Source organism: Microcebus murinus, chromosome 5 (genome assembly GCF_040939455.1).
Source record: "Microcebus murinus isolate Inina chromosome 5, M.murinus_Inina_mat1.0, whole genome shotgun sequence".
Classification (NCBI taxonomy): Eukaryota; Metazoa; Chordata; class Mammalia; order Primates; family Cheirogaleidae; genus Microcebus; species Microcebus murinus.
Window position 1 is genome coordinate 91,695,784 of NC_134108.1, and position 17,497 is coordinate 91,713,280.

A 17,497-nucleotide genomic window follows, 5' to 3' on the forward strand; every position below is an offset into this window, starting at 1 on the left:
AATTTACTCTTTAACATGCTTTGAAATACTCATATGAAATGCCACATTAATGAAGTTGCCAAAGACAACATGTACCTATTTATTTTAATGATTGTTATCACTAAATAATAATTTTGGAATGGAGAAAACATTGTAAGAACTTTTTTATGATAACAAAGAAAAAATAATCATGGTAAATTAAAATTATGTTTAATCAATGCGTGGATTAATGTGACCTCTAATCTTTTCATCTTAAGAGCTATCCCAAGGCCGGGCACTGTGGCTCACGCCTGTAATCCTAGCTCTTGGGAGGCCGAGGCGGGCGGATTGCTCAAGGTCAGGAGTTCAAAACCAGCCTGAGCAAGAGCGAGACCCCGTCTCTACTATAAATAGAAAGAAATTAATTGGCCAACTGATATATATATAAAAAATTAGCCGGGCATGGTGGCGCATGCCTGTAGTCCCAGCTACTCGGGAGGCTGAGGCAGAAGGATCACTCAAGCCCAGCCCAGGAGTTTGAGGTTGCTGTGAGCTAGGCTGACGCCATGGCACTTACTCTAGCCTGGGCAACAAAGTGAGACTCTGTCTCAAAAAAAAAAAAAAAAAAAAAGAGCTATCCCAAACAACTGTTTAGTGATGTTCCTCAGTAGCTTTAGTACAGATATTTCTATGTTGCCTCCCAATGTGTTTCAGTTCTCAGTAGAGATGTGAGGCATTCATCAATTCATTCTTCTACACACAATGAGCTCAAAGTGCATCCCAGATACTACAATAGAAACAAATATCAACCTTTCCTCAAGGTATTTACATTTTGGTGGAATAGACAGACAACACAATTAATGTCATTATTATATAATAAGATCTATTAGAGAGACAATCACAAAGTGCCATGTATATAAACACAGCAAGGGAAATTAATCCTGCCTAGGAATCAAGGAAAAGTTCACAGAGAAGATGAAGTTTTGAGCTGGCTCTTGACATTCATGTATCATTTTATCAGATGGAAAGGTGGAAGGACCGCTGGAGTCAGAGGAATTATCACCTAGCTAAATAGAGAAGCATAAAAAAGCATGATGTATGTGGGGAAGAGAGACTAGTCTTATATATCAGAAGCATTATGGCCAGGTAGAGAGGGTAGATGCTAGCAAGACAGAAGTCTATAAAAGTAGCAAGTCAGAACCAAGTCATGAAAGGTCAGCGCACCGTGGTAAGAATACCGAATTATATTCTGGAGATAAATTGGAGCCACTGAAGGTTCAGATTTTCTGAAAATAAGAAGGCCTAGGTAACCTGATACTAGTGAGTAAAACTTGCCTAGATTTTAACATGACAAACTGGAATCCAAGGGAATCTTTTTCCTACAATGGTATGTCCTCTTCAATTATTTTGTGGAGCAAGGCAATGGGTTGCTTAATCGAGCTAATACCAGAAAAAAGTAAGCGAAACAGTATTTTATTTAGTTTTTGTCTAGTTTATATATATACATATATATACACACACATTATAAAACTTAATTTTAAAACCCTATTTCCATGAGCATTTTTTAATTTAAGCCAATACTTCATACTGTTAATATTACAAAGATTACAAATCATACCCAACCTGAAAGTCTTTAAAGGATACGTTAAGAAAATAACAAATTTACACTTGAAGATGTAACATTTATTTACATCAATATAATAGTTTTAAATTGTTTTTAATAGTTTGAATAACAGCAGAGCTATGCTTGTTTGAGAAAGTCAACCATTATTATTCCTTGCCTTTAGACTTACGTTGGAAGAGACTCTGTATGGAGGAGAACACTGGTAGATCCTGTTAGATTTCTCTATGCTGTTGGGACATGGCTTTGTGGCATGCCGTTTTCCCCGGCCATCAGACCTACTTGCCATGGCACATCCATTATTGGTAGCATTTTGGTCCTTGAAGAGAGGGTAGCATGCATGGGATACCAGTCTATGAGGAATAAGCAAAGAAGCAAAAGTAATATTTAGGAAAATGCCATAATATCCTGTATAAATTCAATTGTATGGAATTAAACATTCACAAATTATTCTGGGTACTTACATGCATAACTTTCAAAATATTTACTGACTCCAACACAGAAGCTCAATAACATTACAATTCCTCCCCACTCCCCCCTCTTATTTCTTCATTATAATGTTTAAAATCTTGTTTCAATCCATTTTTAATAAATAATTCTATCTTTAGTATAGACTTGCCTGAAGATGAAAAGTGGCCATCAATAAATTATGTGTTAATATTATTAACAGGGGAAGGTCTCCTTCCACCTGTATGTATACAATGTGGAAGATTTAAATTTAATATGGAAAAGACAATAAATTTGATTATTCCCAGATAGTATATTCTGATAAAGTATATAAATTTTAGAATTAAAGGGATTTTCTTTTGTTGTTTTTATATTTTTATTGTTATACATACCTTCTCAGAAGGCTCCAATTATTATATGCCTGTGGTTCATGGTACTTTGGGGTAAATAATATAATACTAGTATAATATTAAAAGTTAATAAAATGAAAGTTTATCAGATGCATATATTACACAAAAGATAAGGAAGCTGATTTTGATTTCTGATTTTGAAGCTGAATGTAGAAAAGTATAATTTATTTGACTCCAACTCTAACATAACCTTATTGAATAAAGAGATGGAGAGTAAGGGAGATAAAACCATGGAATTGGTTTTATAGATATGTGATGCTGAAATGGCCATAGAAGTACCCATTACATTTGGTTCAGCAAATGTAATAGTACCCAACAGAGCATGATTAAAAATGCTCAAACACTTAAAAAATCTTGCATTAAATATATTACACTTGCTAAATATTGAGTGCTATGGACTGAATTGTATTACTCTAAAATTCATATTTACATGAAGCACTAAAACCCAATGCAATGATATTTGGAGGTGTGCCTTTGGGAAATCAGATTTAAACGAGGCCATGAGGGTAGGGCCATCATGGATAGGATTCCTGCCCTTATAAGAAGAGGAAGAAATACTAGATCTCACTCTCTACCATGTGAGGACAGGGCAAGAAGGTGGCCACATAGAAGCCAGAAAGAGGGCCCTTTACCAAGAACCAAATTAGCTAGCCTCTTGATCTTGGATTTTGCACCCTCTGAAACATGAATGTCTGCTGTTTAAGCCACTTAGTCTGCGGTATTTTGTTATGGCAGCCCAAGCAGACCAATACAATGAGATTTAGTTGGGTCTCAAAGATAATTTACATCTTTAAGCTCCTAAAGGGCTTTTGTTTTTAACATAGTGTGCAAAACAGAAGCCAACCACGCACTAACACACCAGGAAGATATCAGCCCAAGTTGCTCATTTGAAGCACCACTCTATTAGGCAAAACATATGAAAAAAATTTAAATAATTTATTGTCATCCATCAATATCTGACACACTCTTCCATAGCATCTAACTGTTCTATAGAAGACCTAGAGCACTGAGTGGATGACAAAGCAACAAGGGAAGAGTACACATGTACAATACACATGATATACCACTGGTTATCAGCTATAGTTTCCTTAGCTGCATAACTCAGCTCTTAAATAGATTAGCTCTCATAGAAGACACAAGGATGCTGTGTGGGTACCAGGCTACTTGTAAGGAAATGCAACCTGCCATTTTTCATCAAATGGGATGGGGAAAGTTAATGAATGATATTGATGAATTTAGGCAACTGTAACTTATTTCTTTATTTTATTCTTCTGATTTTTAGTCTAATTTTATCTGGCATTATCTATTTACCAACCTCTATAACTAGATATCAGCAGCATGGATTATTTTATTGCTTCTATGGGGACTCCATAGAACCATTTGGCTCAGAACAACAAGAAGAAAATGTTTACTTGAGTCTTCAAAAGTAAAATTCATATTAATTTAGCTTGAAATGTATACATTCTTCGATAATTGTGTTTCTAATAGCTTCTAATCTCAATAGATACCAAATATAGTATATATTTAAATATAGTATATACAGTTATATTTATGTATATGTGGCATATCTATTTCTAAATTTTTTGTAAACATTTTTAAATGAATTTGGTTTTTCCTCATTCTAACCCAAACCAGCAGCATGAGAATCCTAGAAACACATTTTGGGCAGCTATTTACCCACGTTTTCTCAGGTACCACCAAGCCCTATCGATGCTTCCACTGTTGCATCCGTGACGGTTCTTGGGACAGCAAGAGATCAAATTCTGGGGGGACAGATTGGCTGTGTATCGGCCCTCAGACTGAATTGCTATTCGGTCAGCTGCCACACCTGTTCCAAATAGAATATTGATTAATATCCAAATGGCACATAGTATTTCGAATAATTTACATAGCCCTTTTTTTTCTGAACCCTAAACTAGTCTTTAAAACTGTGTATAATTTAAAATGAAGGCCAGATATCAATGAATATATTTGTGTATTCCAGCCAGTTTAACTGTGTCATAATTTCATTTATAATTTTTGTCCTATTTTGGTATTGCTTCATAGTCTTACTGGCTTCAACGACTTTCCTAGTTCCTTGTTCCTTTTATGTTCTATATACTTCTGAACTCTTCATGAAGAAATATGTCATGTGAAACTCTTCAAGGGCAAGAGCCATATGTTACTTATATTTCTACTTCCTACATCTAGAACAGTGTCTTGCGCATAGTCATGGGTAAATTTGTTTTTTGAATGATTGTAACTAAACTGGGGAAATCAAGAAAACTGATCATAGAAATATTATTGGAAATTTAATCATGTTAATCTAATATACTGGAGTAAATTGAATCCTTGGTTTTTAAACTGGTATCTAATTTAACTACATAGGAGAGTATACTTAATCTAACCTGGATTAATTCGAATCAATTTTATGTAATATCTAAAAGCTATGTAGCACACTTTTATGCTCATAATATGAATGAAAATGAAAATCATTATCTTAATCTTATTTCAGTAGACACAGAATTCAGCTTCTTTATACATAGGTATGGAACAAGGTGAAATATGATTATAATTGTTATAATTAACTATTTAACTATTGTTTACTAATATTAGTTACAAATAATATAGTTTTATATAGCTATACATATAATTATATATTCTGTAATATTATATATAACTATATATGTAACTAATAATATATAATGATATATAACTAATAATTTAACTACTATTTATTATAACTATTATTAACTAATATTATTAGTTATATATTTATATACCCACTAACTTTTTATGATTAAAACTTCTCTTTTATTTACATAATTTTCTGGCATTGTTGTTATCAGTTCATTTCTTTCTGTAACACGTTTGTTGAACACCTGCTAGGTAACTGGCCCTGTAGCACTAGAAATTACAATGATGAACAAGAAACAAAAAAGACATATTAATACTTCTGCCCTCATAGAATAATAGACTAGGGAAACTGGTAATCCAGTAGCAAAAACATATACATGCCATCATTTTGATCACGCTACTATGATAAACTAAAGTGAGTGATAAGATCATAAAAAAATTGGGGTGAGTGCCATTTTAGTACAGACATTTTTGTTGTTAGATACCTGGTACAGTTTCATTCTTGATGTTTAATTTCTTTTCACTTTTAATTAAAGGCAACAAAGTACTCACTTTTCTTCTATCCAATTCACTTTTCTCAATGGAAGTTACAATTTTTTTTCTCATCAAAATTGTCAGTGTACTGGAATCTCTCAAGGTACTAATTTAGTTTCTAAAATGATTCATATTAAAATAGTTAGTTTACAGATTATATCTTTATATGCATAGTTTGCACGTAACTGCATATATGTATAGTGCCATAGTACAATTGCTGACATGTTTGAGATGCTCAGTATGTGTTAAATCTATAACCTAATTCCTTCTCAATTCCCATCTGTTATTGTGCTAGGATATATTTCATGGGAATAAATGGCATTATGCTACCACTGCTGATATTCTCAAGAAAATAATTCCCTATTTCATAAAAGAAAATAGTAACTCTTTGATGCCTTGACATTCAGCACAAGAGTTCAAAATCAAATTGAAATTTTTAAAAATGTTGGTGTAGCTGTCCTTTCCTACAGGAAATACTTTTATAGTGCAGAGAAAATAGTGGTTGTTAGAAGCCTGGCTTTCAGGATTATTTCTGATACTTCTTGTCTTTTCACCTATTTAGGCCTCTCTTATAAAAGCCAGAAGCTTGAAAAGGTGACTTCTACAATCTCTTCCAGCCCCCTGAATCTGTAGGTTTTAACTAAAGGCTAAATATTTTAAATTCTAATGTTATGTAATATGTTGCTCTTATACAGAATCAGACATTTCTGAATCTCAACAAAGGTTTAGTCCAAATTCACTTGAAATATTTAGAAAAGGTCAGAAGATTTAAGAATGATTCAGTTCTGCCAGTTGTTTTCCACTGACTTCTGGAAAACTTTCATAGGGCATTGCCTCTGAGACAGGCTCTATTGTTGTCTCTGCTTCTTTTATTCTGTCTCCAAATAGACTTTGTGACATGTACTCCCACCACTCCAAACACCTTTATCTCTTATGCTTCTGACAAATAGTTTGAATTTTATTTGGTTATATAACTTTTTTATATATGTACATATTTTAAGAGTCTTATTTATTCCATTTTATAGCTTTCAGTTTCTCTGAAAAAATATTTTTCTTATTGTCACTAGTACTTCCTGACATAATTTTTTTTTTTTTTTAAGACAGAGTCTCACTCTGTTGCTCAGGCAAGAGTGCCTTGGCATCAGCCTAGCTCACAGCAACCTCAAACTCCTGGGCTCAGGGGATCCTCCTACCTCAGCCTCCCAAGTAGCTGAGACTACGGACATATGCCACCATGCCCGGCTAATGTTTTCTATATATTTTTAGTTGGCCAATTAATTTCTTTTTATTTTTAGTAAAGACAGGGGTCTCGCTCTTGCTCAGGCTGGTTTTGAACTCCTGACCTTGAGCGAACCGCCCGCCTCGGCCTCCCAGAGTGCTAGGATTATAGGCAAGAGCCACAGCGCCCGGCCTCCTGACATAATTTTGTAGCTCTTTATGAGAGCTTAGTTTATCTTTCTTTTCTTTATTTAACACACCCACCAAAAACTCAGTCTGATTTGCCATACTGAATACACAGGATACAAAACTGTGACCTCTGAAAGCACAAAAGACTTACAAACTCTCTCTCTGGTGTTTTGGTGGATCAGGTAGGAGGGCAATCCAGACTTCAGCCCTGTATGGAGGACCCCACAATATACCCTCCAGCCTAGCAAGTTGCTCTCAGTATGTCACCACTAGCATCTTTCCCTAGACATCTTCAGAAATACTAGTCTCACCTAAATTTAAGGCAAAATTCTTATCTATTACCTAGAAGGTGTAATATCTTAACCCCATGAACATAAAATGACAAATGATTGATTTGATTAAATCTCCCCCCCCCTCATCTGGAACGGGACTCAGAAAGACCCCAATATGGGTCCCTAACACATCAAGGACATCAGATAGCCAGAGAGAGTGTACACTGGGGATGTGGGTGACAGTGTGGAATTCATAGACTCAGCCACCCCAGAGGTGAGTGTGGCTTAACGTGATGGTTCTGCCAAAAGCACTGTGGAATGATCTGGCTGATACGATGGCGCGATGATATGAACACAAAGATATCCGCACTTTTCTGTCCCAGGGTGTGCCGTTCCTAGACAGCTGGCTTCTCTAAGGGCCTTATTTCACAGTGGTTCAGTGTTATAAACTGAGCACCCTTGAAGTTACCTCCAAACCCTAATTTATGTCCTTCCACTACTCAACATCTATACTTATTTGGTTAGTATCTATTGTCATTTTTAAATGGGTTATCTTTATTATACATTATTGTGATTCTGGTAACTTTCTATTACATTTACACTATAATTTTTTTTTTTTTTTTTTTTTTTTTGAGACAGAGTCTCGCTTTGTTGTCCAGGCTAGAGTGAGTGCCGTGGCGTCAGCCTAGCTCACAGCAACCTCAAACTCCTGGGCTCAAGCGATCCTCCTGCCTCAGCCTCCCGAGTAGCTGGGACTACAGGCATGCGCCACTATGCCCGGCTAATTTTATATATATATCAGTTGGCCAATTAATTTCTTTCTATTTATAGTAGAGACGGGGTCTCGCTCTTGCTCAGGCTGGTTTTGAACTCCTGACCTTGAGCAATCCGCCCGCCTCGGCCTCCCAAGACCTAGGATTACAGGCGTGAGCCACAGCGCCCGGCCTTATAATTTTTTTTTTATTATTATTTTTTTGAGACAAGGTTTCACTCTGTCACCCAGGCTGAAGTGCAGTGGCCTGATCATAGCTCACTGCCACCTCGAATTGCTTGGCTCAAGTGATCCTTTCACCTCAGCCTCCCAAGTAGCTGGGACTACAGGTGCACACCACCTGTAGAGTAGTTTTATGAAGATATGTGATAATGGCCAATCATCATGTTATGTTTTATTTAATTGCTGAAATATAACCAATACTCCTTTGAGGATAGTTTTGGAGATCAAATCTGGGGGTTAATCTGAGTAATTCATTTATTAGATTTGTGAACTTACATGAACGTAGCTATAAAACACACATTCCTTATACTTTTTGAGAAACAGTAGCATTCATTTGGAAGCTACTCTTATTAAAACATCACTTATATCACTTTTTGAGTCAGAACCTATATATTTACTTAAATTTATTTAAAATGACATAAACCCATTTGATCTATTATTATTAAGTTTTAAAGTCTTATTTTACATCAAATTAGTTTAATAACTAAATATATTTTGCAAATCTTATAAAGAGAAAAAAATAAGGATTATGTGGGTGTATCCATATGTCTATTAAGATTACAGATGATATTGTAAATGAAGAAGAACTTTAATACTCTTTTTATCATCTGGCCTTAACTCTCAATAGACAAACAAATTTTAGCAACTTTATTTTGTTGCTCCTTTGATTCACTGTCTATTTAAATTTAGACTCTAAAAATAAAAACCAATTTTTAGACTAAAAATGGATTGTTTTATATAATCTTTAGGTTGCTTTCTCCAGTCAGAATAAGATGTTATTTTAATTGATCATATGTTCATATTTACATATTCAGATTTTAAAAACCTTTTAATTATTGCTCCAGTCTCTAGAGTCAAGCCGGGAGTTTATAAGGAAGTAATTAAAATGATCTCATTACTTGCAGTGGAAAATGCCCAGGATGCAGCACAATTTTTCTGATCCAGCGGACCATGAGTCCAACCAGGCCACTTATAAGAAGCGACAAAAAACTCTGGAAGATCAGTTGTTGCAGGTAAAGAAGCCTAAAGGGAAAAGACAGGCATATGCGTCAGATTTTCTCACGTGTCCCAATAGCCATCATAAGAAAATGTCACACTCTTTTATAAAGTTTATAATTATATTTAAAATTATCGTCTACATTCAAGTTTCTAAATGAAGTACAGTCAGGTAGGATTTCTATTTCACTCTGCTTAAAAATGACAATTTAATGTGGGGAATCATATCATAATACAAAATTTTAAGAAAAATACATAGAATGCATTTCCTGGGTTACTGTGCAGTGCAATAATTTCAGCCAATGGTTCTATCATCTCAACTCAGTTTTGCTCATCTATAGAAAAGACTACATAGTGTTATTCAAATTTATCCTTATAAAGAACATTTACTTTTATGTTTCTCCTATTTTGGAGAGGGTTTGTGTGATTCTGAGGTGAAATTAATTTTGAAAGGATGTATTTATGGCAATTATATATTAACACACTTGGAGTATCAAGGAATACATCAATTTTACACCAGCTATTAGGAAATGAAACTGGGGTGAATTGGTTGATATTTATAAAATCCTTGAAGATTAAAATGAACTTCCTACCAAATATACAAGACCACGATGACTTAAGAGTCCATGTTGAATCCCTGACAGTCAATTTCTCCTGCAATTTTTCCAAGAAGGCAAAATAAATGGTTTGAAACTTGCTCTGTTCATGTTATTCAAAAAAAATCTACAACACAACAGCCTGATTTTTTCCCTAAACTTTTCTAAACAGTGATGACTTTCACTTCTACAAATAATCAGGCTTGAAGCAAATAAGGATTTATTAATTTTTCATTAGCCATGTATACATGTTCACAGATACACACCCTCATCAGTTTTTGAGATTGCTTTCACCTTTTCCAAGTGTTTTAATACTTATTTTGTCTTCTCAATATCCCTATGTGACATAATCAGAGACAATATTACTATCTCTTTTTTATGAATGAGGAAACTGACTTTTAAAAGTTAAAAGACATGCTAAGTCCTCTCAACTAATTAAGAGATACTCATGGGACTAGACTGAGGTTTCAGAATTCTTAATACCATGCTCCATTTCTATCATTTCTCTACTTTATCAGAGATAATTAGATAATTTGCAGCAGAAGTAAAATGTCTGTAAAAGATAAAATTTTACCTATTTAAAAGTTTTATGATTGTGCATTAAACAAGTCAGGTTACTGATCTGGTATCTTGCAAAAAAAATTACTTCTGACAAGTACATAATAGCTTCAAAGACTAAAGCAGGGAACACTTAAAATTTACATGTCTGCTTCAAAAGGTGTCTATGCAAAACAATTTATAAATTTGGATTTTAATGGGGGAGTTCGGTTTTAACTTAGAGAGCTATTAACACCTGATATGCAAGCTGTTAAATCCTGAATTCCATTACTAAAAACTCTGCTATTTAGATGATGCAAGAAAGTGCCAAAAACATCAAGCTGATCACATAGCATGCCCGCATGATAACTTCTTGATCAGTATCTTGGAAAGCCAGGTGATTTGGGGGTTCCAGTGCCATCAGATGGTTCACATTGCAGAACCTTACGGTTGGAGCAAAATAAATATATTGCTTTAAGTAGATAGCTTGAGAGATACAGACTGATTCTCCAAAAGTGTCTTCCTAACTGAGAGAGAAACACACATATAATTAATACCTTCCATTGTATTAGCATTGGCTTATCAGTGTGCTTTTAAGCATTTATAACACTAAGTTGCCTAACGTTTCCAGAAAAATAGATGGTGTCACTGATTATTTTAATTTCTCATTTTAAAATTCCAATTTAATAACATTACTAGGATATTTTCTTTCTGCTCTGTTGATGCAATGAAGATATAGCTTACTTCAAACACATTTCAGCAGGGTTAGATTATTTAGAGTTTGACTTCCACGTTCAAAAAGCCTATTAAATTGCTTTGCACCTAAGAGATACTCAATAAATATCTGATAACAATGAGATACACTATCTGTTAGGTAGATTTCATCTCTTAGAAATATGCTTTTCCCCTGAAGGTACACTAAGTTAAATTACAATACCAGCATGCATTTGTTCCCTTCATTATTGTATTATTCTTTAAAGATAAAAAAATATGAGTAGCTAATCATTCCCCATAAAATAAGGCAATAAAGAAACAACAAGAAAAATGGCATTTTTATTAAGAAGTATAGTTACCAAACCACAAAGTCAGATCAATTCATAAATTGATTTATGAAAATTTTTACCACTTATTTAATATACTTTTCCTAAAAATGAGCCCCTAGGATTTGAGGCCCAGCAGGCAGATATTACCTTGCAATTTTATTTGCCTCATGATATCAGATAATCTGATATAATAAACACAGAGAAAATTCTATATCCAATTATTTCATAATTACTGTATTTCTCTGTAAAGTAAAAGTGGTTTTTAGAGTTTGTAAATAAAGATAAGCATCACAGAATAACAGCTCTTAGAAATGATAATAGAAGTTAGGCTTCAATGAATAATACATTTATTTTTAACTTAATTTTTAATTTTTTTTTTTTTTTTTTGCCAAATGACAGCTTAATTAAGCAAAAGAATTAAAAGGATCAGCTGAGAGTGACAGAAATTCCAATATGACATTGGCTTAAATAAGATAAAAGTTTATTTTTAAGAGAAACTTATACTGTTCCACGTGGACATTTTTATTTCATTTAATTGCAATGTTAAAAATTTTTATTTCAGATTTAACTATATTTGCAAATCAGTATTAGCCAAATTTGAGGTTAAATTTGCTTCAGTATTTCTGTTTAAAAATTATAAATTAAAGATATTGTGGATAAATATGAGAATGAAATGCAATGATAAATACTGGAACATTTTTTACAATATCTTCTGTGCTTAATTAAATTAAAATCTCTAAAGGTGTGATGTAAATGTAATCACAGAGCAGCTTGAGAAAAACTGATGAATTTTCTCAAGAACCTCAGAATAAATTCTGGACATTCTTACTATTTAGTCTACATCTATACAATATCCACCGTGTAAAGCACCTCCTCAATCTCTAGTTACACTTTCCCCCCACTGAAATTTGGATAATCAGAGTGAATGAAATAATGCGACAGAAAATATAATTCTGTTCTGACCTTCACAGTTGAAGGTCAGTGGCCATGAATACTAAGAAACTCCTGAACTATTTGATACTCAGAGGGAAAGAGCTAATTTTCTGGTTGCTAATAGCTAAACGTATTTCTCATCTTCAACAATATTTGCTTTTATGCCTTAACTTTTCAATAATTATCCTTTGATATTTCTCTAGTTACTAATTATATAGAAAATAATTGTTTAGTGATCTACTTCTTATAAATATAGATATATAGTTCTCCTCTTTCTTCATAGGAATAGAATTTTTATCTCAGCACAGGCAGGCTCAGAAAAAATAATTACATTTCCCTCCCCACAAACCACCAGGCTGCTATTGGCCTATAAGTATCATTTGGCAGCTTCTGAGAACTTTCCTTAAGATACAGCTGGCACTTGACTTTTACTCCTTTTTTATGATCTCTTGTCTTTTCCTGCTGGCAGAAATTTGGGCATTATAGATGGACATAGAGCAGTCATGTTGAACCATTATATGACCTTAGAAATACAGGCCCTGGGCATTGGAGAAACAAGAGCATTGGGTATCCAACACCACAGAGTGCAATTCCAACACAGAGCCATTCACTTCCAGATTGTTCATGAGAGATCAGTTTCTTATTTAAGCCACTGTCATTTTTGGAATTTTGTCACTCTCAGCTGAGCCTAATTATAAGTAATACAGCATATGTAATTATCATTAAAGCTGCTAGAGCAATGCCATATTTCATTGAACCTAAGACATCATCAAATATAAGAAAGCATCCTAATTTCAGAGGTGTTAAAAATAAAAAAAAATGTACATCTGGAAATGGATGAACTATGATATTTTCTAAAATGAGTTCCTTAGAACACTAGTTCTGAAGAATTTTAATAGGTGATTACAAAGAGTTGATTAATCAAAGAAGTCTAAGAAACACTGGTTTTGAAAATTAGATGTTTGCTTTCGCTGCAATATTTTTTATAAACTGCTAATGTATGTGAAGCTCTAAAAATTAGAAATAATGTTCATTTTTTTAAATGTTAATAATTTAGCCAAATGCAAAATATTTTATTTCATATCTTTTCTTATTGTGAAGCAGATCAATAAACTGATGCTTTACGGGACATGCTTTAGTACGAACAAAACATAGTATGAACAAACAGACCCAGAAGTGCAGACACCAGAGACTAGGTGCCTATTATATCGACATACAAAATCACTTCAGGAATCTAATTTTTTAGCAGCCCAAAATATTTGTTCATGAAGGGGGGGAAAGTAAATTTTCACATTTCCTTTTGAAGATTTGTCCTGCAGTGATCAATTCAGTCCCACTGTGTTGTTCGAGTCATGTTCAATTATACCACAGTGCTATGCATCAGACTGTGACGAGGACAGAAAAATTGAAAACTCGAAAAACTTGATTTGAAACATAAGACATTCATTCTGCCACAGTGAAAGTGAATAAGGAGTGAGGCTGGATATATATTTTCTAAAATTCACCAAAGGATGTTGAGTTCCATTCCGTAAAGGAGGGACACAGGGGAACAAAAGAGACTTGAGGAAACATAAGTCAATGTTTTGATGCTCTTTGAATTTTAAAATTCTTAATTCAGTGACAGCAAGAACAACCAGCATCCTATTCTGTCCTTGGCTTTTTTTTCCTACATGGACAAGAAGATTCTGGGGTGAGCTCAGGGAAATACATATTTAAACATAGAGACCATAGTAACATCTGGCCCTGCCCTCTTCTGTAGCACCATTAGCACTTACACTGCGTTTGAAAAGCTTGATGCCATATGCCTTATGTTCATGAGTGTGAGAGCTAAACATCAATTTTATGGGAAAAATGGTCACTTTTGTTCAATATTAGAAAAGTACGTAACTATATAACCGTGTTTTTTCACTTTCATAGTCACTGTTTTGGATTCTATAGAGGCTTGTTTACACAGGTGATGTGTTTTAGGAGTCAAGAAGGAGATGTTTGTTCAGACGTTTTTTTTTTTCAGGCTTATCCCTAATCAGATCAAAAATTTTCATAACCTATGGGCAGTAAAAACTAAAATTAGAAATATATCCTTGGATTTTTCCAAAGGTATTTCTCAGACCTCAGTAGTTGCTATCATTGAAATATATTTCAGAAAGTAAAAAAAAAAACTCCTCCTATTGTAACTAATGACTAGAGAAATACATTCAATTACCTGCTCTGTGTTATACAGACAATGACAAAGTATTATCCAGGTGATTAAGTGAGTTTTTCATTTCTCACCTCAAAGATCAATGACTTTAAAAGTTATCACATAATATATAAATATTATTTCACTTTAACTTCCAACAAACCATGGAAAAATGATGACATTATTTTTCTTTGTAAATAATGCCAAAATATTCATTTATATTGGATGACTGAGAAAAGATGTTTGTATGAGTTAATAATGAGGTTGACTCAAACGATTTTAGAACAATTTTACTTACATTTATCTGATGCTATATAAATATATCTACAGGTTTTTAAATGCTATATGCCAGCCTTCTTAATATTTCTATACTTCTGTGCTAGCTTTAGTAATCTAATTATTCTCTTTGGGGAATAAACGAAAATAATAACAAAACAAATTTTAACAAAGTACAAATTTTAACAAGCACAAAAATGAACTCAATTTTCGCATTTCTGTGTAAAAATAGTATTTTTCATTCAAAATACTTTTTATATTTATAATTAGGATATAACACAGTGAAGCTTCTGGGAGCTATCCCCCAAATTCAAAAGCACTTGAACATTATGTCTAGAAAAACAATCAGGTATGGAGTTGGTTTGATTTGATTTGATATGATATGATTTGATTTGTTGCAAGAGCATAGTGGAAGAACTTTCAAGTTCACCAGAAATATATAAACTCCATCAGAGCCAATAAATCCAGGGCTATACTTTTCTTTATGAAATAAAATTCTCCAAATAATGAAAGTTTGGTTAATTTAGTCTTTGCAGAATTGACCTGTTTCTGAACCTTGCTATTCTCCCAAGGTTAATATAAGGCAGAAAGAACAACTTTATACATCACATAACAACATTTATTTGATATTTTACTGTATGCAGAATATTGCATAAGCACTTCTCTCTCAGCGTTTCATGGGAGTCGTACAACAGTATGAGCTAGGCACTACCACCATTGTCATTTTATAGAGAAGGATACTGAGGCTGTAAGTAGAGGAGCCAGAAGACTGAAGCTCACTGGCTCCAGACCTTATGCTGTTCATGCTGTGGGAATGCTACCACAGGAGCCAACATACTGGCTACACAGGCCTTTTGACATGACTTCAACTGCAATATTCCTGCTGGCTCGCTCAAAAGGACCTCAGTCAATGACAGTTTTGCATACAGTCATAATAATTGGCCTCTGTTGTTTTCTTTCAGAGACACTGAGAAAGTTCTATTTTTCCCTAGAATACACGTCTACTCCCTCCAGCACCCTTATTTCAATTATGTTAGCTTAAGTCAGTATTTCCTAACATATGCTCTGTGTAGAACCTAAACCCTGGAGAATATTCATAGTTATTATAAACAAAAAAAAAAAAAAAAAGGAAAAGAAAAGAAAAAGTTCCTCATCTTGTAAATTTAGGAAACATTGGGTGAAAAAAAAAAAACAACTGTTAATACAATAAGCATTCTGAACGTCTCCAATATATTAATACTAATGAATAACGTGACTCTTCAGAAGAAGGATATAACATACCATTTCCCAAATTCATTTGACCATAGATGGGACGGTTACAGGTCTGCAAGTTGGGAGCTGTCCCAGGAAGCCTAGCTCAAACTTCAAGTAGAGGCTGGAATTCATCTTTTGCTGTGTTTGCCAAGCCCTTTGCCTTGGTATATCACTGTTCCTGTTCAGAGGGGTTGTTTTTCTAATTCCCTGAAAGGAAGTTTCTATTTGTCAAGCCCTGTGCCCTCAGGACTACATCAACTCACAGAGGGGCCCTCTTCTCTGTTTCTCACCCAGGAGCTGCATGGTCTAGGCCAAGGGTCCTCAGACTTTTTAAACAGGGGGCCAGGTCACTGTCCCTCAGACGGTTGGAGGGCCGTTGGAGAGTGCGGGCGCACATTCCACACATGCGCACTGTGGGCCTGGAGCCAGTCGGCTGCTAAGCAGGACAGGCAGCAGCGGCAAAAACACCTGGAGGCTGGATAAATGTCCTAGGCGGCCGCATGTGGCCCTTGGGAGGTAGTTTGAGGATGCCTGGTCTAGGTAGTGCCCCACAACCTTCTCCCTTTCCCTTTAACTTCCTCTGACCCACTCTGCTTGTACCGAGGGAGGGAGAGCTATAAGTTTATGTTTCTTTCTGTCTGCCCTCACTTAGGATTACCATCCAGTAAGTAACCCCTCCCAAAGCCTCAAGTTATCTTTTTCCAACTTCCCACTGTCGACATATTTCTATTCCTCATTGTTACTAACCACATTCTGCAAAAAATTATTTGGATTGAACCACTTCATATAGGTTAAACAGATTTTTTACATTTATATGATCATGGAATATTGATATTCCTCTAACTCATGCTCAGTGGACACATTATGTGAATAATGACTTATGCTAAGGAATGAAGCCAGGAAACCAGGTAAGGAAGAGAAAAGCTTTCCTAGGAATCTGGGATGACTCATAGCTCATCTTTCCTTTCTCACTCAGGGAAAATAATTCCACGAGTCCCAACTCTTATGCAGGCAATGTGGCCAAGGAAATGGAGATATTTGGGGGTGGGGGTACAGGGAAGTTTCTCAGTATGCCTGAAATCCTACCACTGTTGGCAGCTGCCTACCCTGTCTTATAGTCCATCATATATTAAGAAATGGTTTTAGCTGGGTGTTGCTCACAATCCTAGTGATTCAAGAGGCTGAGGTGGAAGGATCACTTGAGCCCAGGAGTTCGAGACCATACTAGGCAACATAGTGAGACATTTTCTCTAAAAAAAAAAAAAAAAAAAAAGTGTTTTTTTTTTTTTAAATTAGCCAGACATGGTGGCACACAACTCTAGTCCCAGCTACTCAGGAGGCTGAGATGGGAGGAACATTTGAGCCCAAGAGTGAGAGGCTGCAGTGAGCTATGATTGCACCACTGTACTCTAGCCTGATCAAAA

General features: G+C 34.8%; 1 protein-coding gene across 2 annotated transcripts in view; it reads right to left on the reverse strand.

The window, feature by feature from the left end:
- The window catches only part of TINAG (tubulointerstitial nephritis antigen), a 79,528-nt gene that overhangs the window by 40,588 nt on the left and 21,443 nt on the right, over positions 1-17,497 (reverse strand). For both annotated transcript variants that reach the window (XM_012780779.2, XM_020287136.2), the window contains exons 5-7: positions 9,159-9,282; positions 4,114-4,264; positions 1,752-1,932 (exon numbers count right to left, since the gene is read on the reverse strand). In XM_012780779.2, coding sequence (XP_012636233.2) covers positions 1,752-1,932; positions 4,114-4,264; positions 9,159-9,282 — 456 coding nt within the window. The remainder of the gene's footprint in view (positions 1-1,751; positions 1,933-4,113; positions 4,265-9,158; positions 9,283-17,497) is intronic.